The sequence below is a fragment of the Nycticebus coucang genome, chromosome 21, assembly GCF_027406575.1.
Source record: "Nycticebus coucang isolate mNycCou1 chromosome 21, mNycCou1.pri, whole genome shotgun sequence".
Taxonomy (NCBI): domain Eukaryota; kingdom Metazoa; phylum Chordata; class Mammalia; order Primates; family Lorisidae; genus Nycticebus; species Nycticebus coucang.
In genome coordinates this window covers 37,150,610-37,175,274 of record NC_069800.1, presented here as the reverse complement: position 1 = coordinate 37,175,274, position 24,665 = coordinate 37,150,610, and the positions used below count along the sequence as shown (strand labels likewise).

The 24,665-nt window shown below is 48.6% G+C and overlaps 1 protein-coding gene and 1 long non-coding RNA gene across 11 annotated transcripts in view; one reads left to right on the top strand and one right to left on the bottom strand.

Annotated features, from left to right (window-relative positions):
* Positions 1-107: 107 nt before the first annotated feature.
* On the bottom strand, positions 108-20,910 carry SDCBP2 (syndecan binding protein 2). 7 transcript variants are annotated; one of them, XM_053574457.1, is made up of 11 exons: positions 20,830-20,910; positions 19,584-19,707; positions 10,268-10,340; positions 9,560-9,629; positions 7,401-7,501; positions 4,707-4,736; positions 3,937-4,095; positions 3,181-3,356; positions 2,931-3,102; positions 966-1,057; positions 108-697 (listed from the first exon to the last, which is right to left on the bottom strand). In XM_053574457.1, the coding sequence occupies exons 3-11, from the start codon at positions 10,319-10,321 to the stop codon at positions 643-645; spliced, it is 909 nt and encodes a 302-aa protein (XP_053430432.1). In that variant the 5' UTR covers positions 10,322-10,340; positions 19,584-19,707; positions 20,830-20,910; the 3' UTR covers positions 108-642. The 7 variants fall into 7 exon arrangements, with proteins under 7 accessions (XP_053430432.1, XP_053430433.1, XP_053430431.1 ...); XM_053574458.1 differs by having other exon boundaries at positions 110-697; positions 7,401-7,504; positions 9,581-9,629; XM_053574456.1 differs by lacking the exon at positions 19,584-19,707 and having other exon boundaries at positions 112-697; positions 20,830-20,898.
* Positions 11,119-24,665, top strand: part of LOC128573922 (uncharacterized) — a 57,946-nt gene continuing 44,399 nt past the window's right edge. For all 4 annotated transcript variants that reach the window (XR_008376573.1, XR_008376572.1, XR_008376571.1 and 1 more), the window contains exons 1-2: positions 11,119-16,324; positions 17,449-17,528. This is a non-coding gene — a long non-coding RNA (uncharacterized LOC128573922). The remainder of the gene's footprint in view (positions 16,325-17,448; positions 17,529-24,665) is intronic.

Genomic DNA, 24,665 nt, shown 5'->3' with positions numbered 1-24,665 from the left:
TTAAAGTCAGGGCCCTCTCCATCAGCCCCACTGTCCCGTGGTCCTATGTTGCCATCCGGGCCCCAGGCTGCCGGGTAGCATGAAATGGAGGCATAGCCACATCACAGTCCTCAGAGTTGATGTGTAGAAAAGGCTTTGGTCTCACCACTGTTTAAAAGAAATCCAGCCTTCTCATGTCATAGGGCCAAGGATTCCAGAATTTTCGATTCCTTTGAGGAAGGGGTTTTGCTTAAAGTCAAATCTTTATTCAAAAGACAGTAAAGGGTCATAACTTTGTATAGTCTGTGACAAAGAGCAAGTGAAGACAAAGTTCTCAGAACTTTCTGTTCTCTTAAAATATGCAATGTTTTCCTGCTACAGGCAAAGTCTTGAAAGGGACCCAGTTGCAACTTTGAGAAGTATTTAGCCCGCCTGTCTGTGTGCCCAGCACTTAAACCAGCACAAAGAATCTACTGCCCGTGGGCCCTACCTGAGCCTCAGCGCAGCTAGGGGTCTGAGGTTCCCAGGGGACCTGTGTATAAATGAAAGACCTTGCCATCCAATGTCCACCCACCTGGAACCTGTGCCCTCAAGACACCTTGACCTCAGACCAGCAGGCCAGCTGCCCTCTTGTGGGAGGGCCCATGCTGCCCTCCTGTGGCTTCAGACATCTGGTATGGAGTGGTCCATGGTATGGTGGAGCAGGGTCGGAGACAACCTGGGAACAGCAACAACAGTGGCCAAAACTTCCAACTCCTTCTCTGTGCAAGTCCCCTCCCCCTGCCCTAAGCCTGTGCATCCCTACGTGGGCCTTCACTTCTAGTTCTAAGACTTTCGAGTCACCTGAAGCCACCAGCTACCTTGGAGGGAGGTGGGGACAGGCTGGACCTATGCCCTGTGTTACCACTGAGGTAGGGGGTGGCTGAGCCCAGGTATGCCAGGGGAGGTAGGATGGAGAGGGAGAAGGGTGGGGGGGGGAGACTTACTTCTTGACCATGTGCTCATAGATCACAGTGGGGATGATAGTCAGGGTGATGATGTTCCCAGCTGTGGCCAAAATCTCCATGATCTCTTTATCCTGAAGGGGAGGTAGGTGAGCGGTCACCCTGGGGACTAGGGACTGGGGGCAACTTTGCAGGCCCCTCTGTGGGACACCACTGACACCTGGCCACAGGGGTGGGGCTGCCTATCAGGAGAGGGCAGATATTTGGGTGTGGTCTTGCCTGAGTGAGGCCATGCATCTCCCACCTGAGCATCTCCTTAGTCTAATGAGAACCACTCCCTACCCTTACCTTAAAGGCCAGCTATGTGGGCCTGACTGATACATCCACACTCTTTCCAAGAGTGATTCTCCTTGGAAACAAGGGTTCCCAGAGATGCAAGCCTAAATTTTCTATCCCATCTCCCAGGCCACAGTTACACTTGGGTTCTGGCCCCAAAGCACAAAGAGAATAACCATCCAGTGGGAGGCAGGCACACCCACCCACCTTCCAGCTCCTGCTGGCTGCCAGCCTGAGCCAGAGCTACAAGGGTCCTCTTCCTTGTACATCTGGTTGACTGGTAGGAAGAGAAAGCCCTGTGGGCACCACTTAGATCATGGAGAGAACATGAGACTAAGTCTCTAGAAGGTCTGAACACTAAAAGCCTCAGACCCTTACTCGGAGCCTACTGACCTTTATATTACACATCCATAAAACATGATCACATTTCCTTAGTTGTTTCAGAAAAGTGGGAGAAGATGTGATAGACAGGACTAGTGACGGCCACAGGTGGAAATACACAAACTTTGGAAAGATCAATGAGCTTAGGAGGCATAGCTGTCTGGAGCCATTCAGCAAAATGGTAAACCCAGTCCCTAAGAGCTTCACAAGTTCTATAGAGCAACTGTAAGTTCATGGTGATGCCTTGAGCCATCAGTAAGGATGAGAGAATCACATCTTAGAACAACTGTTCTTCAGAACAGTTAAGATCAAAGAACTGTAATGCTTTGGAGGGAGTGAGCGAACTCATCTCTGAAAGTTCCAGACACTCAAAATCAGTATTAGTGTTCTCAGCTTTTTAAGTACATGTACAATAATAGGTTGCCTTTGAATTGTCATGTCTGATCCCAGAGGAAGGGGAGAGAATGCAGCGGGAGGGATCTCAGACAAATATTAGAGGAATTTCCTGATCACAATCATCAGGAGCCACCAGAACAAACCTCCCAGGAAAGTGGGGGGTCGTCAAGCACAAGAAAGCAGACGTGTGGCAAGAATGGCATGGTGACAGCACACAGCTGGTCTGAAAGACCATCTGCCACCACCCAGACCATGTCTGCTGGGGGACCTGCCATGTGAGCGCCAACACTGGTTGCAGGAGGAAGGGTCTCTTGCCCTATATCACAGCTCAGACTGAGAGGCACTCTTGGCCCAAGAGGCATCAAGTCAGGACAAAGCTACTTTCATTTGTTTGGGGACCAATTCCCCCCAAATATCAACCCCTCATTCCATCCACAGATCTTAGACTACTTACTCCTTCTTGCTTGCTAAAGATAAGACTCACCACACATACCCCCTTGAAAACTGAATAATGGCCAGAAATGGATTTCTGAATGACAATTTTCTAAAATACTCCTATTACTGAACTTGATCCAGTATGCCAATGGAAGTGCCACACAGAATAAGGAGGCATCCATACAACCAGAAGCCTCCAGGGTGTCGTGTCCTCAACTGTCATCATGCCCCTTATTCTGTCGTACCTCTCACTTCTGTGTGTGAGAAGCAATAGTTAACGTTTATTGAGCACTTACCACCTGCACTGCTTGGAGCTTTTTAGACGTACAGTTTTACTAAACCCTCACAGCAACCTTAGGGTAAGGAAGCTGATGGGGGCAGGGGCTGCAATTGTCTCCAGACCTGAACCTATCCACCACCACCACCCAGGTGCCCCCAGGCCCTGGCACCCCTGCCTACCTTCAGCCCGATGACATTCTGCCCATTCACCTCACACAGGCAGTGCTTGGTGAGGAGCCCGTTGCGGGCCGCAGAGCTGCCTTTGACCACAGAGACAACCTTCCCTTTCTTGATGATAAAGCCGACATGGCCCGCGCCGTCCTTGTGCATGGTGACAATCCGCTGGAATGGCCTGGCAGGGAGTGACAGTGAGCTAGCCTAGGGACACGGCTGGGGTCAGACCGAGGGGCTCCTCAGGCCTGATACTCACCTGTCCCGAACAATCATGACGATCTTCTCAGCTGACGCCTTCTTCACAGCCCGATGGGCTTTGTCTGTGCTCCACCCGGCACAGTCACGCCCATCAATCTGCAGGATCTGGTCCCCAAAGCGCAGCCCCACGAGGGATGCGGGGGTGTTGGCCTGGACCAACTGCACAAAGAGCCCCTGGGGAGAGGCCCATCCCCAGAGTCAGCGTCCTTGCCTATCCTGAGCCCAGATCCCTTCTCCAAGCTGTTGTTTTCCTCTGATACTCTGGGAGCCTACAGCTGTGCATGGCAGGTGCCATGGTTGCCCCATTTTCTAGGCCACACAGCTAGGAAGGTGAGTCAAGGTTTCAGCCCTGGCAGAGGCTGCACCCCTTTGCTGTGCCTCCTCTCACAAAGACATGGAGCTTCTGGGCTCTTCCTGGGTGCCACATCCCAGCCAGGTGAAGAGCGGGTTGGGAGCAGGTTGGGAGCAGGTAGGGAGGGGCAGCTCTCAGAGACAGGAGACGGGAGGGGGCGGCAGAGAGTCCCCCTGCAACCCAGCACCAAGCCCTGGGGTTTGGGGGAGGAGAGATTGAGAGGAAAAACCTGCCTTAGGGGTGTGGATGGCTGCTCTGCTCCTTCCATACTGGGGCATATAGGGGGTCTGAGTCTGTGCAGGACAAGCGCCCCCAGTCCGCCTGGCACTACTGTCCCTTCTCGGCCCGGCGGAGGAGTGGGTACAGCTGGGGCCTTTTCCCTCGCCGCCCCCGCCCACCTACCTGGTCGATGGCCCGCAGCCGCAGCCCGGTCTTGCCGCGCTCGTCCTTGCACAGGTGGATCTCGCGCACCCCGGGCTTGATCTCAGCACGCCGCACGCCCAGGTTGTTCCCGGACACCGGGGCCACCACCTGGCCTGGCCAGGGGCCGGAGCCCGCTGTCTGCAAACACCAGCGGAGAAAGGAGTCAGCCAGGCTCCTCAGACCCCGTACCTCAGGGGGTCGCTGGCCCACAGGGTCCCCCTAGACCACACACTTCTACTCACAGACTGAGAGAGCCACTAGGGGGCGTCAAAGTCCGCACCCCCCCAAAGCCAGGGAAATGGGGAAAGGAGGTGGGATGCCGGAAGGGGACTCTCATTTTGATATCAGGAAAAAACTCTTTGAAAATCCACGTAACATAGAAACAAAATTCACAGTAAATAGAGTAATGGGGTATAAAAGGGCTCCCTTTGATTTTTGTCTTGAAAAAAATTAAGCCAAAAGTATAAAAATGAATGAATGCTTCCCCTTAAGATGCAGTAAAAGGTAACGATGCCCACTCTCACCGCTACTGTTAGCACAGTACTGGAAAACCTAGCCGGTGCAATGAGGCAAGAAAAGGGAAAAAGGCATACTGATCAGAAAAGAAAAAATAAAATCGTTCCTATTTATGGATGACTGGATGGTCTACTAGAAAAATCCCAAGAAATCTACAAATAAACTTCAAGACCTAATAAATGAGTTCAGTAAAGTCATAGGAAACAAGACAAACATACAAAAATCAATTGTACCTCTACATACCAACAATGAGCATGTGGAAACTGAAATTAAAAATACCATTTATAATCATTCAAAAAAAAAGGAAATACTTAGATGTAAATCTAACAAAAACATCTATAAAATTTGTATGCTGTAAATGACAAAATACTAGATAAAAGATATCCAAGAAGAACTAAATAAATGGAAGATCTTCTGTATTCATGGATTGAAAGAACTAGTAATCCTATCAATTGTCCCCAAATTGATATGCAGCTAGAACACAACTTCTATCAAAATCTCTAAAAGATATTTTGTAGATGCAGGTAAGGTTGATTATAACTTTATATGAAAAGATGAAGGAATTAAAATAGCTAAAACAATTCTGACAAGAAGAATAAAGTGAGAAGAATCACTACCAAATTTCAAGACTTACCCAGCTACAGTAATTAAGTCAGTGTGATACTGGCAAAAGGAGAGAATAAGGATCAATGGAACAAAATTCAGAAATCCAGAAACAGTAGCAAACAACTAAGAGCAACTGCTTTTTGACAGGACTGCAAGAATATTTTCTTTCTTTCTTTTTTTTTTTTTAGAGACAGAGTCTCACTTTGTTGCCCTGGGTAGAGTGCTGTGGCGTCACAGCTCACAGCAACCTCCAGCTCTTGGGCAATTCTCTTGCCTCAGCCTCCTGAGTAGCTGGTACTACAGGCACCCGACACAACGCCTGGCTATTTTTTGTTGCAGTTTGGCCGGGGCCGAATTTGAACCCGCCACCCTTGATATATGGGGCCGGTGCCTTACTCACTGAGCCACAGGTGCTGCCCCAAAGTGTTTTTCAACAAATGGGGCTGGAGTGATTGAATAATCATGGGCAAAAATATGAACCTTAGGGCCGTGTGCAATGTAATCCACACCTGTAATCCTAGCACTCTGGGAGGCCAAGGCAGGAGAATTGCCGAGCTCAGGAGTTCGAGACCAGACTGAGCCAGAACGAGAACACGTCTCTAAAAATAGCCAGGTATTATGGTGAGCACCTGTAGTCCCAACTACTTTGGAGACTGAGGAAAGAGGATTGCTTGAGCCTAAGAGTTTGAGGTTGCTGTGAGGTATGACACTAGGCACATTACTGAGGGTGACAAAGTGAGACTGTCTCCAAAAAAAGTGTATATACATATATATATACACAAAAAAAGTGTGTGTGTGTGTGTGTATATATATATATATACACTTTTTATATATATATATACACACACACGTACAAACAGCTTGTTTATAATAGCCCCAAACTAGAAACAACTACATGTCCCTCCACAGGTTAAACCCTGGTACATTCACACCCTGGAATACTACTCAGCAATGAAATGGAACAAACTTGATACACAGAATAACTTGGGTGGATCTTGAGGGCATTATGTGGAATGAGAAAATCCAACCTGGGAAGGTCACATACTGTATGATCCTGTTTATACAACATTCTGCAATGACAAAATTAGAGAGATGGGGAAAAAAAGGAGTGGTTGTCAGGGCTGGGCATGACTACAGAGGGACAAGGGGGAAGATCTTTGTGGTGACGGAATAGTTCTGTGTCTCAGTTGGGGTGGTTATTACATGAATCTACACATTGGAGAAAATGACATAAAACTACGAACACACACTGTACCACTGTAAAACTCCTGGCTTTGATATCGTACTATAGTTATGCAACATGTAATCACCTAGGAAACTGGGTGAAAGGTACAAGGGACTTCTCTGCACTCTTCACCACTTCCTATGAACCTATTATTATTTAAAAACAAAAAGTTAAAAGCCATGAAACAGTTTTGAAATTACTAAAATGCATTTCCCATCTTATATTTTTATCCCAGTTTAGGTTGGATGCATTTATGCCTTGGTTATTAGAATAAAAAATAATGAAAGTGGAGCTGGCTACTGCATGAACTTCTTTGCTTCATGTTTGTATCTCACAGTCTGTCCATCAAAGGGGTCACTGTGGAGAAACACCCAGGGTGTCATCAGTTTTGAATTCTCAAGGTCCCACATGGCCTTGTCAACTTGGTCCTGTCAGAACCTCATTTGGCAGTGGCTTTGTTTGTGGCTGTGGCTGTTCTCCATTGTCACTTCTGTCACCTTCTTGAAAATCCTGTGGCCATAAGGACTTGAAGTTTCGCTTCCCAATCAGTTTCATTAGCTCAGGAGGTAGGAAGGACTAATAGGTCGGCCTCAGGGACACCAGAGGTAATCGGCAGGGGCTATAGTGGGAACTGATTCAATAAGCAGAAACATTTTCAGTAACGAGCATTTCTGTTATGGTTTATTTTGCTTCCCGAAGCCATGGAAAGCAAAGATCAATCAGAGGGCCAGAGCTGGGTCACAAGCTCCTGCTCTCTTGGCCTTGCCTGTCCAGGAGGCAGCCCTGCACTAGATGCCCCCAGGCTCGGGTTAGCGTTAATGTCCTCCTTCTCCCTCCAGCAGGCTCAGGCCAAAGGTGAAAGGGCACACCCTGGTCCTCTAGCCCCAAGGCCTGTGGGAAGATGTGAAACCACAAAACCCCACGGTGCTTTCCATGAAGGCTCAAAATGAAAAGTGCCATCAAGAAACAGAGCCACAAGAATGCTGGGGAAAGAAGAGATTCAAACACATGGAGAGGAAGTCTGTTCAAACAAGACCAAGAAGGAAGGAGCGTTGGGACATTTTGCAGTTGCAGTAGACAGAAGACAAATACCTACACTGTCACCTTCTGGAATCTGAGGCAGGTTCTGCTGGACTTCTTGGCTGGAGAGGGAAAGACCCATATAACTTTCCAATTCTGCCAGATTTGGGTACAAAACTGATGGGAAGGGAGGAAGGAAAAAGAAAGACATCACTTAGGGGCATGTGTCTCACCATCTCGGCCTGGCTTCTGGATGGCTGCTCACTTTATTAAGAAAGGGGGCCCGGGCATGACGCTCATTTTCAAGAACACAGCATATCCCCAGAATGCTCCTTGGAAGTTCCCAGGGGCGGGGTCTGCCTTTGTCTGGGGACAGCATGGGACACTTTGGTATTCAACTCCACTGGCTCTATGTGACACCAGCCAGACATGCAACACAAGGTTTAGAGCCTATGCTGGGTCTGGGAGGGGCCCACCAGCACATGAGGGCAGGCCTCTGCAAAGGGTGGTTTTCGCATAGTGACGAGGAGAAGAGTTGAGTCTGAGTTCAAGTTCAGTACCGCAGGACCAGAATCAAGACTCACAAGCAACTCCAGGAGTTGCAAACATCCTGGTCTCCCTATGCGGCCTCACGTGGCAGCATGAGAGACAGGGAGTTGCTGCCCTCACTAAGCCAGTGTTCCCAGCATCCCCTTTCAAGGGGTATAGTGAGGGTGAAATAGTGTATAAAGCCCACCCACAGTGGCAGGTGATAGGCAAGTAATCCGAAAGCTCCATGAAAAGGTGAAGCTGTGTCCTCAGGACCAGCACTGCCAGGCGGGCAGCCTATGCCCCAGCTCTGCACCTGGGAGCATCTTCTTGGAAATTTATGTCCCCTCTGGTGCAGGGGACCTGCCAGGACCAGCAACAACATCTGGGAGATATTATGATCTGAATGTTTGTGTCCCCACACAGTTTCTGTGTTGAAGCCCCACTCCCAGCATGGTTATTTTTGGAGACAGAGCCTCTAAGGAAATAATTAAGGTTAAGTGAAGTCATAGGTGTGGGGCCCTCGTCCCACAGGACAAGCATCCTTATGAGAAACAATAGCGAGTTTGTGCATGCTCGCTCTCAGTCACAAATATACTGAGGAAAGGCCACGTGAGGACTCAACCAGGAGGAAACGGCTGTCTGCAAGCCAGGAAGAGAGCCCTCACCAGAAGGCAGGTTATCCAGACTCTAAATATTGGACTTTCAGCCCCCAGAAGTGTGAGAATATAAATTCCTATGATGTAAGCCATCCAGACTAGTATTTTGTTATGGTGGCCTGAGCAGAAAAAACAAGTGGTTCTGGTCCCTTCTCTCTCAGATGCTCTGTCTGCTGTCCTCTCTTTCCTCCACCTCCCCCTTACCCTAGGCCAGCCCCAGTTCTAGGCCAGCCCCAGTTCCAGCCAGGAGGGCCTGGCAGGTGGCTCTCTCCCTCTGCCCTGCGTGGCGTTTCATTCCTGGGATCACAGGAGGGTGGGTTACCAGGATGGTGTTGACATGCTGATCTGGAAATTGTTTATATAGAAAAAAATGTTTATATAGAAAAAAGACCCACAGGCTCAGTGCCTATAGCTCAGTGGCTAGAGCGCCAGCCATATACACTGGAGTTGACAGGTTCGAATCCATTCTGCGTCTGCCAACAATGACAACTACAACCAAAAAAGAGCCAGTCCTTGTGGCAGGTGCCTGTAGTCCCAGCTACTTAGGAGGCTGAAGCAAGAAAATTGCTTAAGCCCAAGGGTTTGAGATTGCTGTGAGCTGTGATACTACAGCACTCTACTGAGGGCAAAAAAATGAGACTCAGTCTCAAAAAAAAAGAAAGAAAAGAAAAAAGCCCCACAACTGGTGTGTATATGACAGGTATCATACACTTGAGGGAGTCTAGCTGAGGGTCTCAGAGAAACCCTGGCTTCCCCAGCTGTGTGTGCTGAGTTTGGAAGAATAAATAGGAGATTATCAGGCAATTATGGAGAGAGAGAAGCAGCATAGACAAAGGCCCTAAGAGGCAAGATGACTTGGCCAAGGTCACCCAGGTGGTAAGAGGTAGGTGGCAGCTGGAAGTCTGGGACCTCTCCTCCTACCATGTTGAATCCGTGGCCCCAGAGCCTCCCAAAGCTTTGATGCCACCGTGCTGCCCTGAAGACCTCCGGCCTGAAGGGGCTGGGCATCAGCCAGGCTTAGCAAGGGGCACCAGCCCAACGCACTCACCTGCCTGTGGGTAGACAGCTGCCGTCTGGACTGGCAGGGTGGGCATCCTCGGTGTGGCTCGGGCCTGGACCTGCAGAAAGGCCGGGAGTGCCAGTCAGTTGTGGCCTGGCCTGGGGCTCCCTGAAACCAGGGGTATGGGCACTGGGTGTGGGGTAAACCCAGGGGTGTTCATGAACCCTCAAGACTCAAGGTCATATGAAAATAAGGCTTCTGCAGATGTGCTTCCTTCCAGGATCAGGCTCTCGGTGGCCCATGCTCCACCAAATGTCGTGATCCATTTACTGCCTGCAGCAGGCAGAACATCAAGGCCCACCTCTCAGTGAATTTCCAGCTGAAAAGTCCCAAATGTTCAAAACCCACTGGGACCATGAGGTGGCAGGATGGAGGAAGGAAGGGGCTTCTGGGAACTGAACAGGCCAAATCCCATGCCCACTGGGTTTCTTCTGAAAGCCTGCCCTAGAGCATGGGGCCTAACTGTTCCAGAGGGAGGAAAGTTTGGGACAGAGCAGGACAGAGCAGATCTTTTCCATTCCTGCTGCAAATCCACTGGCCTTGGCCTCTGGACACCTTCTGTGCCTAGCAGGCCCTGCAGTGGGTACCTGCATGCCCTGAGGCCTGCATCTTTCAGAGCAAGCCTTCCTGAGTTACCCCGGGGTAATCCCCAGTCCCCCATCAGGGAACCCAGGCTAATAGGGCCTGGCAGCTTACCTGGATGGCTTGGTCCACCTTTAGGTCCTCCAGCGATGGGTACAGGACAGACATGGCTGCTCCTTGGAGCACCCTGCAGAGTGCAGAGGGTGAGGCAGGATGGGGATGCACTCTCACCATCTTAGGAGGAGGCTGGGACACCCGTCTCCTGCCCATGTGTGCAGCACTCTCCGATATGAGACAGGTATCAGCAGCTATTATTGCTCCCATTTTAGAGATGGGAGCAATGGAATTGAACCAGTGTCTGGTACCTGAGACCCTGGTCTCCATGTTCAAAATACCATCCCATCATTTTGGGCTGACTCTGGGCTTTAGAACTAGGCCCAGGACATGCTGGCCCAGAAAGGCAGGCTCACGGGACACATTCTTAGCCACCCAGTTTCAAAGGTCAGCTGGGCTAATGTGGTCTGGTCTCTTAAGACCTAACTTGGCTGGAGGTGCATATTCGGCACCTGCTGTACACCGGGCTTCAGTGTGGGATTCACACAGCATCATCCCACTGCAGCAAGTGAGCTGGGATTTGATATGAAAACAGAGGGTGGTGTCTGTGGCTCAGTGAGTAGGGCGCCAGCCCCATATGCTGAGGGTGGCGGGTTCAAATCTAATCCCGGCCAAACTGCAACAAAAAAATAGCCAGGTGTTGTGGCGGGTGCCTGTAGTCCTAGCTACTCAGGAGGCTGAGGCAAGAGAATTGCCCAAGAGCTGGAGGTTGCTGTGAGCTGTGATGGCACAGCACTCTACCGAGGGCGACAAAGTAAGACCCTGTCTCTGAAAAAAAAAAAAGAAAGAAAGACAAGAAAACAGAAAGGCAGCAGGCCCTCCAGAATCCCCCTGTCCACACCCCTGACCCCATTTTAACATCTGGGCTCTGCTGTCTACCACCCATTGCCAAACTCACTGTTGCTTTGTGATCTTGGCAACAGGGAAATTAGAGCAAAGGAAATCCATAAAATCACAAACCATAGCAGAATTTTAACACCCAACAGAGCACTTTGCCAGTAGTAGGAGAGTGGGGGGCAGGGCACTATGGACAGTTACCAGCACCTCACTGTCCCAGCAGAGCATCAGCAGGGACTCCGAGCAAGGTGTCCAGAGAAATTCAAAGGAATCACCAGGGAGAAATGCTTTATTTCCTTTGCAGATGAAATGTGGGGGAGGGGCAGTTCATCTTTCTGAATTCTTTCCCTTTACCCACTCACTGCTGGCTCTGTCACCTCCAGGTCTTCCTTGAGGCAGTCTACCCCATATCTCCTTGTCACCCTCAGTTCCTGCAGGACAGACCTCCCCTGGCTCCCTGGCAGTGAGATGACTGCCCTCCCATCTAGGGCTCTGTCCCCTGGGACAGTCAGTGCAGGGCCAGCCTCCGGCCTCAACTCATCAATGTCCTATCTTCTTGGCGGGATTGCAGTCCTGGGGGGGTCAAGGTGTGTTCTGTTCACACCACTGAGCCCACATGGAGCAGGCAGGGCACATGATAAAGGAATGCCCCAGGGTGGCACAGGGAACTGTGTGGGCTATGCCAGGGGTGAGGTGACTTCAGCACCCCCAAGAACAGATCTGTCAGCACCTCCCTGAGTAACTCACAGGCTCCCAAGGACCTCAACCACCCTTGCTCTTTCTCCTTGGTTGGCTCTTGCTGTCTTGACTCCTGTGTCAGCCTCAGCCTCTGCCCCCACCTTCCTTTCTAATCTGTCATCAGATCTGTCTCTCCCATATCCCATGAAGCACAGACCTCTATCATTAACATGCCCCTCACCAGGCGCCAGGACAACCTCCAAACAAGTTGCTGCCTCCCCTCCTGCAGCTCTCCAGATGGCAATCAGCAGCTCCCCGCACCAGCAGAATTTACATGCCCTAAAGTGGTTCTCAGGGCCTTCATGAGCTTCCAAAGATAGGAAGTGGTGGCCAACGGATATAAATAGATTTTATTGGACATTGCAGAATATCATACGCATTTAGATTAGAGGTCTGAAAGAAAAACTTAAGACATTGCATTTAATAATCTAATTTCCTAAACGGGTGTGGTGGCTCATGCCTGTAATCCTAGCACTCTGGGAGGCCAAGGTGGGAGGATCCCTTGGGCTCAGGAGTTCCAGATCAGCCTGAGCAAGAGTGAAATCCCATCTCTACTAAAATAGATGAAAAACAAGGCAGGTGTCGTGGCAGGCACCTATAGTCTCAGCTACGTGGGGAGCTGAGGCAAGAGGATTTCTTAAGCCCAGGAATTTGAAGTTTGAGGTTGCTGTAAGCTATGATGACACCAGGACACTCTACCCAGGGCAACAGTGAGACTCTGCCTCAAAAAAAAAAAAAAAAAAAAAAATCTAATTTCCTGTTGTGCCTTACAAACAGGAAGGTTTGGAGACCCTGGACTGCGGCATAGGAGATACAGTTGAAGAGCACCTGACTCAGTGCGCCCCTGTCCCACCACTTGGTTGTCTCTTACACCCGGGCCACTGAGTTGAAACATACATTTCTTTGTGACCACTACCTAGTTGACCAGCTCCACTTCTTGCCTTATGTTTTTCTCCCAGCTGCCCCTTTCAGCTTCAGCCACAATGAATTACTTTCAGATCCCTGAATGGATCTAATTTCCTTGTGTCTCCTTTGCATGTGTTATTCCCTCTATCTGGATTACCCCTCACTCCTTGCCTGGTTAACTCCTAATAATTTTCAAGTCCTAGGCCAGAGCACCCTTCTTGCAGGAAGCCTTCCTTGATTTTTGCTCCACTTAGCCCTGTTGCCTGTCCTCACTCCTCCTGAAGATCCGTCACTCCTCTAATTGCCTTTCTACCTGTCTACTTCACTAGATTGGGAGGTCCAAGAGGGCAGGAACTAGGCCTTTTAATTTGCTGTGAAAACTCTAACCCCTATCATGGAGGCTAACTCAGTAATATTGCCAGAGGCAATGGATCCTGCTTGGGCTTCCACTTTCCCCTGGTAACTTTCCTGGGATGGAAACAAAAACCGGAGGTCCCAAATGTGTTTTCTTGCCTCTCAGAGTCTTGTTTTGTTTTTCTAAGTTTGAATTAGTGCCAACATTTAAAAATCTAGAAATGTAAAATTCTTTTCTCTAACTTGTACTGAAAAAAACAAAAATATTTTTAGGCAAGAGCAGGAATCATTCATGGCAACCCCTACCCAGGCTAACTCTCAGCCTACCTCTTAGATGGGGCTGCAGGTGACTTCCTGTTTCCTAAAGTTCCCATCCAGCCCTGCTGATTACCACTGCCTACGTGGCTCCTGGAAGCAGCCAGTTCCAGACTTTTGCCCCAGCCTGGGCTTTGAGGCAGAAGTGACCATTCCAAGAGGACAGGAATTTTCTAGGAGGAGATGGATTCTGACTCTGACTTCCTTTAGACAACCTGGGGAAAGAGACCCTTTTGTCTGTGGCCTTCTCCTCTGTGTACGACTCTGGAAGATTTTTTATCTTGGGACAGTCCTCAGCAGTTACCATCTGCCAAAAGCATGCCCTGCCACCAGGACCATAAATGAATGGCAGATGCGAAAATAAGAGGTCACCTCTGCCCTGATTTTTCTAACATTTAAGCAGTATAGCAGTTATATTTTTGGCAGCTGTTCTCTGGGGGAGCAGAGTAGCAGAGATCCACAACTATTTTTCTGAGATCCCTTCTCCACTGCATTCCAACTTAGTGCTGAACTTTGGGGGAGTCAGGAAACAGGTACAGTCATTCCTCAGAATTGGTTTCAGGATGCCCACCCCAGCCCCACGGATAACAACATCCAAGCATGCTCAAGTCCCTTATATAAAATGGCATAGTATTTGTATATAAGTTAAGAACATTCTCCCATATACTTTAAATCTTCTCTAGGTTACTTATAATACCTAATACAATATAAATGCTAAATAAATAGTCACTATATTGCATTTTTATTTGAATTATTTTTTATTGTTGCTTTGCTATTTTTTATTTAACTTTTTAATTTGTGGTTGCTTGCATTCATGGATGCAGAACCCAGCGATATGGAGGGTTGACTGTATTCCCCTGGAATGGCTCCCTGCCAGAAAATATGCTTGGTGTCTCATCCAATTGTCCAGCTGGTCATCCAAAACATTTTGAGTGTCCACTGTGTGCCAGGCACCCCCGGCCTATTTTGGCACCCTCCTCTGTATAGTGCTCCTTCAAGGCTCAGTTCTGATGCTACTTCTTTGGTTGGCTTTCCCAGGCTCTGTGGCCCCCTGTCAGCAAGCTGGGTCTTCCTGTGTATTCCACCCCTGACCTGTACTGCCCATATTAAATGATTAATACTGGGTATTTTCTCACCTTGGACCCTAGTCAGAAGGGCAGGAGGTCCTGTTCAACACATGATCCCACCCCACCAAGACGGTGCCCGGAACGTGCATACTGGCAAAAATTATTTCACCGAATAAATCAGTGGTATTTCAAAGAACAGATGGAAAATTGTGTGAGCATTTTTGGGTGTCACAAGACTAAGGAGATTCTACTAGCATTTAGGAGGTGGAGGGAGCAGGAATTTGGACTTCTTGTAATGGAAAAAACAATTGACCGCAACAAGCGGTTCTGTCTTGTACAACTTTCAAATGTCCTGCCAAACCTTTAGGTAGGTTAAAAAGCCAAACGAACAAACGTCTTTACCATCTGTTTTATATACGAATACAATAAATTTTGTCCAGTTTTAATATATACTATATTATCCAGCAATGCATTTATCAGGTTAATGGAAGTTATACTTTGTTCACCATTGTGGCAAATGACCGTGGACCCTGCTCACTACAGGTGAGTCACCAGAACAGCATGCCCATGTCTGCCTGCATTTTTGCTGTCACAGTCACTCCATGATTGTATACGAATACTATATTTGGCCATTTACTCAAGATGTCAAGTATAAACTGTTGGCACAATTCAGTTGAAAATTGTCTGCTAGGCTCAGCGCCTATAGCTCAGCAGCTAAGGCGCCAGCCACATACACCGGAGCTGGTGGGTTCAAATCCAGCCCGGGCCTGCCAAACACAATGACAACTACAAACAAAAAATAGCCGGATGTTGTGGCAGGCAACTGTAGTCCCAGCTACTTGGGAGGCTGAGGCAAGAGAATCGTTTAAGCCCAAGAGTTAGAGGTTGCTGGGCGGTGCCTGTGGCTCAAAGGAGTAGGGCACTGTCCCCATTTGCCGGAGGTGGCGGGTTCAAACCCAGCCCCAGCCAAAAACTGCAAAAAAATAAAATAAAATAATTAATAAATAAAATTTTAAAAAGGAAATAAAAAAATAAAAATGCTAAAAAAAAGAGGTTGCTGTGAGCTGTGACGCTACAGCAATCTATTGAAAGCAACACAGTGAGACTCTTGTCTCAAAAAAAAGAAAAAGAAAGAAAAGAAACTTGTCTTCAAGTATACCTACATTCACTCTTTTAAGTTGGGCACAGCATGACTGGATATAATCCAGAGCTCTTACAAAGTGTCTTTTTTAAAAACATACATCTTTATTTATTATTATTATTATCATTTTGCATTTTTTTTGGCCAGGTTTGAACCCACCACCTCCGGTATATGGGGCTGGCACCCTACTCCTTAAGCCACAGGCGCTGCCCTGCATATTCTCTTATTATGAATCACCTTCATTTCCCTCACATCTCCTTTATAAAGACAGGGCTGTGCGGCAGGGGGAGAGGGTTTGTCGCCTCTGGTGGAACCAGCCCCTTTCAGCCTCAATTTCCCGCTTTGGGGACCAGGAGCAACCGGGCACAAACTCCATGCATTGGAGTACCGTAGAGAGGTCCAATGGTCCCTGAGACCTGCCTTCACCTCCCAGCCTCAGCTTCCCCAACTGTCACACCTCCCAGAGATCTACAAACGACCCTCAGTCCGACCCCGGTCCCGAACCCAGCTGGAAGACCAGTCTCCCGGTTGCGGCGGCGGTTGCTATGGGCTACGGCGTGGGCGCAGAGACAACACGTAGCTGCCCAGCGGCGTCTAGGGCGCATGCGTGTCGGCCTCCCTGCCTGCGTGCGGCAGGGGGTGACTCCCAGGATTCCCGGCGGCTGGTGGGCGAAAAATGGCGGGCGTGGCGTTGGCCAGGTGAGTTACTAGAGTCCACGCGGTTTCACGCTTTCTCCAAGCGCCGGTGTCTGGCGCCAGATTCCATAGAGATCAGGTAAAGCAACAGAGTACGGCCTGGGAAGGCTAAGGCTCGTTCGGCTCCGCGCCCCCACCTTACCAGATTTGGCGGCTGTGCCGGTCAAATCGAACTTTAAAGGCGACTAGGGACCTCTCAGTCCTACGCCCCTGGCCTCTAAGCTCATTTGTAGCCTCCGAAGGAGCAGGAGTGCGCTCAAGTCGCAGATTCTTCACTAAGGAAGCTGCGGGTGGTAAGGAGGACCAAGTCGACGCCCCTCTTCCGGGCTGCTTGTTGCTGGTCATGAAAAGAAAGGCCCCTCGCTGCCTTTACTTTCATTAGCGCCTCAAGTCCCTGAATATTTCCTACCCATTGTGACGTCACCCTTTCTCTCACACGTATTTCTTTACGACCCTTGACTCCGGAGTAGGTGCAGAGCTGAAAATGCCTTTTCCCCCTTGGTGCAGATTCAACCCTCGTGTCACACACCATCGACTTGACTGACTGAGCCCCCGTTACCCAGGAAAACGGACTTGCGCGTGGCCAGGCAGATCAGTTCCTCAGACCCCAGGCCTTTTATAAGGGACTCAGGCAGTTGGGTCTGTGGGAGCAGGAGAAAGCTAGGGTAACCAGTAAGACCTCCTGGAGGAAGGAAAAAGGTCTTGACTGGGCCATGAAGGATGAAGGTTCAAGGAGTTGGGAATAGAGTATTATTTCAGGTATAGACTGGCCTGAGAGTCCACCTGCCTTCTGGACTCTTATTTCATTACGTCTGGCAGGTTATCCGGACTAGACTCCCGTTTTCCCCAGCTGTGTTGTGCCTCCATAGCCGTCTCACCAAATCCACCCACAGTCTGAGGCAGAAATTTGTGAGTTCTCAGCTTCTGCCTTGCTCTGCTTTTGAAGCCATACCCAGCTGTTACCCTCAAGATAAACCTTGAACTGGCATTCAGATTTCTGTGGCCTGATTTATGGTAATGTCTCCAATCTCACCTCCTCTTTCTTCCACACTCACCACACATTTCATTCTTTCTAAACCACTGATCCTAAAATTAACCTGCTAATTCACGCCCCCATGCTTTTGCAGGTGCTGTTCCCTCTGACTTAAATGCCATTCACAACTTCTGCAGCCTTGTTCTCTGTTGAACTCTTCTTCCACCTTCAATTGTAAGTCTTCCCCCAGATCCCCACCCTCACACATACCCACGGAGGTTGCCAAGCCTCCCTTCTCTAGGCCACCGCATCTCATATATGTTTGCCTATTCATCAGTCATTCCACAAGTTTGTTAGTCACCTATTGTGAGCCAAAGCCTTTTGCATTTCCTGGTTTGGATTTCCCCTGTGCTATGCTTGTTTGTCTGTCTTCCTCACTGGCTAGAGATTGTCACTCATTTGTGACTCCCTAGTGCTGAGTGCAGTGCCTGGCACCCAGTAGACCCAGAGGAAAGAGAGAGCCTAAAAACCTAAATATGGTCTTTCTTTCCTTTCCCATCTGTGTTTATAATTAGTAAGTAGAAAGTCCTTTGAAGGATACCCCTGAGCCTAGAAAGGGAGAGAAAACACAGCCCTAGTCCTGGTGACGTGGCTCATGCCTATAATCCTAGCACACTGGGAAGCCAAGGCAGGTAGATCCCCTGAGCTCAGGAGTTTGATACCAGCCTGAGCAAGAGTGAGACCCCATCTCTACTAAAAATAGAAAAACTATCTGGCCATATGGTACCCGTAGTCCCAGCTACTAAGAAGGCTGAGTCAAGAGGATCACTGGAACAGAGGAGTTTGAGGTTGCTGTGAGCTATGATGCCTCAGCACTACCCAGGCGACAGAGTGAGATTCTGTCTCAAAAAAAAGAAAACACATCCCTTTTGAGTTAAATTGAAAAGCTGCCTGATTCCTATAATCTGACAATGGAAGTTCTGTGCTGGTGACTTCCCAAAATAATTGTCTCCTCTGAAAGGTAAAGAACCCACCTAATTTTCTCCCAGAACAATTTTTCTCTCCTATAGCACTTCCAGATTTCCAACCCTAAACGTCTGTACTTTTTGATATAAGTAGTAAGACTACTCACAACAAACAACAGTCAGGTCCTGGGAGATCAGCAGGGCTGAAAAGGACTCTGTAGGCCCCTACTTTGAACTTAGAATGGGAACACTCCTTTGGAACACTTTCCAGAGTGCTGAAGCTATGGGACTCCTACTTGTTCCTGTGGACAATTCATCCCTTCTTACAAGACTGTGGGGGAGGAAAGTGTGGGTTAGAGTCAGAGGAATAGCTCTGGAAGGCCAAATTAATCCAGGGATGTAGTGAGTTGGAAGGGAAGAGGCTGTTTCTAGGCCACAAGCATGTACCCCTTTCTCTTCTGCTCTGTTGCCTTCTGGAGAAGGCTATGGACTTTCTCAAGAAATGTTGATGCTCCTAAACTCAGGCTCAGTGGAAGCAGGACTGGGTTCAGACTGAGAGCAGAACATGGGTGAATCACTTTTTTTTTTTTTGAGACTAAGTCTTACTTTGTCGCCCCGGTACAGTGCTGTGGCATCACAGCTCACAGCAACCCCAGACTCTTGGGCTCAAGTGATTCTCTTGCCTCAGCCTGACAAGTAGCTGGGACTACAGGTGCCTGCCATAATGCCCAGATATATATATATATTTTTTTAGAGATGGGGGTCTTGCTCTAGTTCAGGCTGGTCTCGAATTTGTGAGCTTAGACAATCCACCCTCCTTGGTCTCCCACAGAGTGCTGGGAATATAGGCATGAGCCACTGCACCTGGACGTAAGTTACTTTTGAATGTCTTTTTTTCCCCCTTTGTAATAGGGGTAATGATACTTGCATCACAGTTACCTGGAGATTAAAAGATTTTTTTTTTTTTTGTAGAGACAGAGTCTCACTTTACTGCCCTCGGTAGAGTGCCATGATGTCACAGGACTAACAGCAACCTCCAGCTCTTGGGCTTATGCGATTCTCCTGCCTCAGCCTCACGAGCAGCTGGGACTGCAGGTGCCTGCCACAACGCCCGGCTATTTTTTTGTTGCAGTTTGGCCGAGGCTGGGTTTGAACCCTCCACCCTCGGTATATGGGGCAGGCACCCTACTCACTGAGCCACAGGCACCGCCCAATTAAAAGAGTTTTTAAAAGTTAAGATGTATATGAAAGCATTTAGCATTGGACCTAGCACATAATAGACATTCAATAATAGCTACTATTCATTCAGTCAACTCATGTTTACCTATTAGATGCCAGCAGTGAACAAATTAATATTCTGTCCTTAAGGAAGTGTATCTTCAGAAGGTGGATGGAAATGAGAACTGGAAAAATAGGCTCAGTGACTTTGTGCTCTCCCTTTGTCTGTGCTAGGGAGAAAAGCAAACAGGAAGGAGGGTAAAGTGTAGGTGGTCTGGAAAGTTCCTCACTGGCAGAGTGGGATGGTGATCCAGTAAAGTCCTAATGGGGGTGGGGGGTGGGGAGAGCTTCCAGGCACAGGGCACAGCCTTTGCAAAGGCCCTGGGGGGAGGGGGTGCCTCTTGTATTTGGACACTGACTAGTGAGGCTGAAGTCATTTCTTCAGAGGGGGATTGGTAGGGAGGAGGTTGGAGAAGTAATGAGAGGGTCAGAACACCAAGGGCCTGTATGCCATGGGGAGGACTCTAGCATTTACTTGAGTGAAATGGGAGCCACTGGAGAATTCTGAACAGCAGAGTTCTGTGACCCACATCTCATTGTAACAGGCTTCCCCAGTTGATGTTTAGAGAATCTATTCTTAAGGGGCAGGGTAAGAGGAGGGAGCCCAGTGACATATGGTGGTGTTGGCAGAATTGGTACTAGCTTGGGGCACTGTATATAAAGCAGCCAGTTTGGTGCCTGCCCAGGTTAGCCGGCTCATTTCAGCCCCAGTTTCTGAGACCCTGCTACATGGAGGGCATGTACTACCTCTGAGTGTCCATGGTCTTACTCAGTTCTGACTGTGCAGGCTATTTTCAGGCTCCAAATGAAGAAATCAGTTCTTAGGTAAAGCCATTGGCCTATCCCCAGTAGGATTTTCCGTGCTGTAGCAGGGAGGTTGTTGACAGAAACAGGTTCAAGCCAGAGAAGTAAGGACAGCTTGGGCTCTGGGTTTCTTGAGGAAATAGATTCTTTTCCTGTCTGCAGCCTCTGATTTCAGTGGGCCTGGCCTTTCATGGGGCAGAATGTGGGTCCCACCTCCTTGAGCACAGCCATGGGCAGTCAGAAGAAACCTGGGGCTCTCATGATGTCTGGGTGAAGAAAATCACTCAGCCCTCAAATCAAACCTGGCCAGGGCTGGGGTCAGAAGGAACCCGCATTCATACTTCACTCATAGAGTGAAGCACTTAGAAAGGAGACTGCCTGGGAAATCCCAGGATAGGAGGGCAAGGCAGGGAGGGAAGGAGTCAGGGCAAGAGCAGGTCTCACTCATCCCAATCCCAGCTAGCATAGGGTCATGGCTGGGCTCTTACCTGCAGGCCAGGTGCGGCTGCACGTCCTTCTCTAGCCACTGCTGAGACAGTCTGCTCCCCTCCCTGGAAGGTGGCCCTTGTCTTACCTGGGCTTCTGATCTGGGAAGGGTGGGGTCCGCCCGTGTTCAGCTGACTCACCTTGGACTGGGATGGGTCCAGGTAAGCCCTATGGCTGGATAAACAAGGCAGGTTACCAGGCCCAGAGGAGGCCTTTGGCCTTAGTCTTCATTTGGAGGTATGGCTGGATAAACAAGGCAGGTTACCAGCCTTTGGCCTTAGTCTACATTTGGAGGTAGGGTTAGGGGACACAAAGCTGTTGAGATGGGCATGAGTCAAGACTTCCTTGTCTTTTCTTGAGCTTAAGCATTTAGATCAGATGCCTAGTCCTGCAGATGGCGGGTGAGGAGGGGAAGGCAACGGACTGGAGGGTTTGATGAGTATCCAGGTTCTTAAAAAATGGCTATACATTGTGACCCACATTGCTCCTCTAGGAATTTGTTGCACTGAGGTCTCAGGGCCTATCACTATGTTGCTTTGAGTAAGGAAAATCTAGAAATTACTAATGTCTGTTATCTGTGGAAGATCACAAAGCTATTAAAATCATTTAAGGAAGTAGCTGTGAGGAAGTGTTGCTGATGCTAGTGAGATCTTGAAAAATCAATATTGTGATTCTGATCTTGTTCATTTTTTTGAAAAGTGGATGTGGACATAAAAGATGCTGCATGTCTGTGGATAGTGGTGCTGAGGGTGAGGTTTTCAGTTTGTGCTTTTGTATGTGTTCCAATGTGATGGTGGTTCTGTTTTTTTTTCAAGTTAGTTTTTGCTGTGAATGCTTATGGTTTTTATAAGGAGGAACAAATTAAATGTAATTATTAAGAAGGCGTTTAGATTGGTTTTCTCCTGGGAGGAGAACTAAGCTGTGTTCCGGGATGGGAGGGGATTTATTTTTATAATACCTTTTTTGGTATCTTTTAAATTTTGAAAAATTTAAATGTATTTTCCAAAAAAATAATTACGTAAAATTAAACAGAAAAGGAGGAGGAATTTTGTGTACATCCTGGTGGGTTTGGTTGGACAAGGGTGCCTGTCACCCTTGGTGCCTGGGGAGGAACTGGGGACCCATGTGCTGGGCAGTCCCATGAGGAATGACGCATGCAGTGCACCCACTCAGGGTGTGGTGAGTATCAGGACTGCTTTCCAGGCCAGGTAGGTCCACGTCACAGTCACCATGACCAGCTTGGGCACAGTTGCACTAGCCTTTGGGTCAGATCCTGAGTTCAGCCCAGGAAGGAGACGCCGCTTGCCTATGAAGAGCTTACAGCCGTGCATCCCACACAGGAAGCAGGTGATAGGAAGAATAATAAGAAAAACAGTTGCCACTAATGGAGCACTTAACTGCCAACAGAGCACAGAGATACTGCCCCAGGCACTTCCAAGGCTTCTCTGTGACTTTTCATACCTTCCTCGCAAAACGGGTGTGATTAACACTGTTCTTACAGCTGGGGAAACTAAGGCATGGGGAGGCAAAATTCCTCTCAAGTTACACAGCTGGAAAGTGGTTCCAAGACCTTCTTTTCTTTTGTGAGAGATACGCTGTTTCAGAAAGCTGAGGTGTGGGACACACCTGAGGGCTGAGCCATATGGGCCTGAAGCTGAGGTAGACCCTGAGTGATGGGACAACCTTAGGTCAGGTCTCCAAAGCAAAGACTAAAATAGAGACCCTAATTGACCAAATGACCACACACACACACCCCCATCCCTCAGTTCACTTGGTCATGGTCTGAAAGGAGCCTTAGAGAAGATAGAAAAGGATGCAGGCCCTTCTGGGTGAGGGACTTAACCTGTGGTCAGCATAGACCCCAAATCCCTTAATTCCTAACTGCACACAGGGTATCTCCATTCCCTGGCTTGACAGTTGCCACCCACCTCTGACATAGTCTGGCCGCAAAGAAATAATCTTTTATTGGGCATGGCCTTATTTAAACTCTTCCAGGTCAGGACTAAACTCCCAGAGCTGACATGGGGCCTCTGTGGTCCACTCCGTTTATTCCCTCTTCAGCCTTGTCTCCTGAACACCTCTCTCTGCCAGGCTGGAGTCTTCACCATTCCCGCCCCACCTCGTGCCCGTGCCTGCTTGTCCAGACTCTCCTTTTGCCTGTACTGCTGATGTCCCTGGAGTGCTTTCCGGTGCTGCCACCTTGCCTAGCCAGATCCACTGAACTCTTCTGGGAGGCCTACTGAGACTCTGGATCAGACTGTTCTGTTCCATTTTTTTAATAATAACCATCTTGTATTTATATATATGTTAGACTACTGATTTGACCCTCAGTTTCTTGAGGGCAGGGCCTAGTTAGATCTATAGTGGCTGGCCTGTTCAAAACAAAAATTGCAACCTTTCCTCTGACCAGGATATAGTTCTGCTTTATTACATATTTGTGTGAGCAATCTTACAATGTCTTAAAACTTCTGGTGGCCTGTATGCAGCACACAGTCAGAAACTCCTCCTTCAAAGAAAAAGTGACAAAAATTGTTCGCAAATTGAAAAAAGCTGACCTAACTGCAAAGCCCACAGCAGATACATAGCAGTTACAGAACCACCAAACGATTTCTTAACCAAAATGAGAACTTCCACAGAAATTGTTGAACTTTTTCTTGATGATGAGGTTGTTGAACTCGTTGTATACTCCAGACCTTACATGCTGCAGGTAAGGGTGTAAATCTTGGCTTGACTAGCTCCAAATTCACATGTTTTCTGGGAATTTTTCTGAGTGGTTAAGTCTCAATTCCTAGGTCCCGGTACCTAGGTGTATGTTCTGGGAACATTGAACAGATGTGCATAATGTACTCATTGGTGCTGCCGTGCAATATGACAACTTTGAAACTATTTTCTAATTTCCATGTTGCTGACAATGCAAATTTGACCCAACAGACAAGGTGGTGGGCAAGTTTGAGAGCAGGAGCTTGGCAAAGAGGGGTTTGAGGGAGGCATTCACATGGGACAAAACTTATTGTAAGACTGCTCACAAAACCACAGTGGATTTCTCAGATTTCTTTGTGGTGACTTTGGGGCAGTTTGGGAGGAGTTGATGGAGATGGGGCACTCAAACCTGTGATGCCTGCCCCCATCCAAACAGAAGGTTTGGGGGTTCCTGTGGCAAACCACAAGACGGGAGTAGGAGAAGAAAGGCAGTGTGATAATGACCTTCCGGGCAAGTGAAGGCAAGCAGGAGGGGACTAGGCTTACGAATAGGCTTAGACTCAAGCTGTGATGTTAGCACCAGTTCTGCTCCTCAGATCTTTAGTAACTTCCTATTGATAGGGCATTTTACTCCTGCACAGTGGGTACTCACCATGCTGCCCACCTCAGAGCCAACCTGTGGATTTGCAGGGTCCTTTTTGCTCCCCTGGATTGAGGGTGGGGAGGAAGTATGACAAAAGCCAGGCCCTGGTCCTGCACAGTGCAGAGAGAAGTGCAGCTAAAGCTTGGATTTACTCTCCCTAAAGCCTCAAATAGGCAGCCCCAAAGCCTCAAATAGCCAGCAAATAGGAACTATGTTGGCATAGTTCCTCTCCTGAGCAGAGAAATGGGACAGAAGGAAGCAGAAAGACCAGAAAGAATTCTCCGAGATCAGGAGCTAACTCCTTAATGTAGGTGAGGGTGCCATTTTGCACTGTAGACAGCCTGAGCCCTGAAGAGGTCAGACGTCTCCCACAGTAACCAGACAGCCAGTGGCACAGTCATTGTGAAGAGCCGTATCTGCCTTCCTGTAGCCATTAGAGGAGGGAAGCTGGGGCACAGATCTGGGAGGGCCTTGCTCTGGGTCACAAAGCAATTC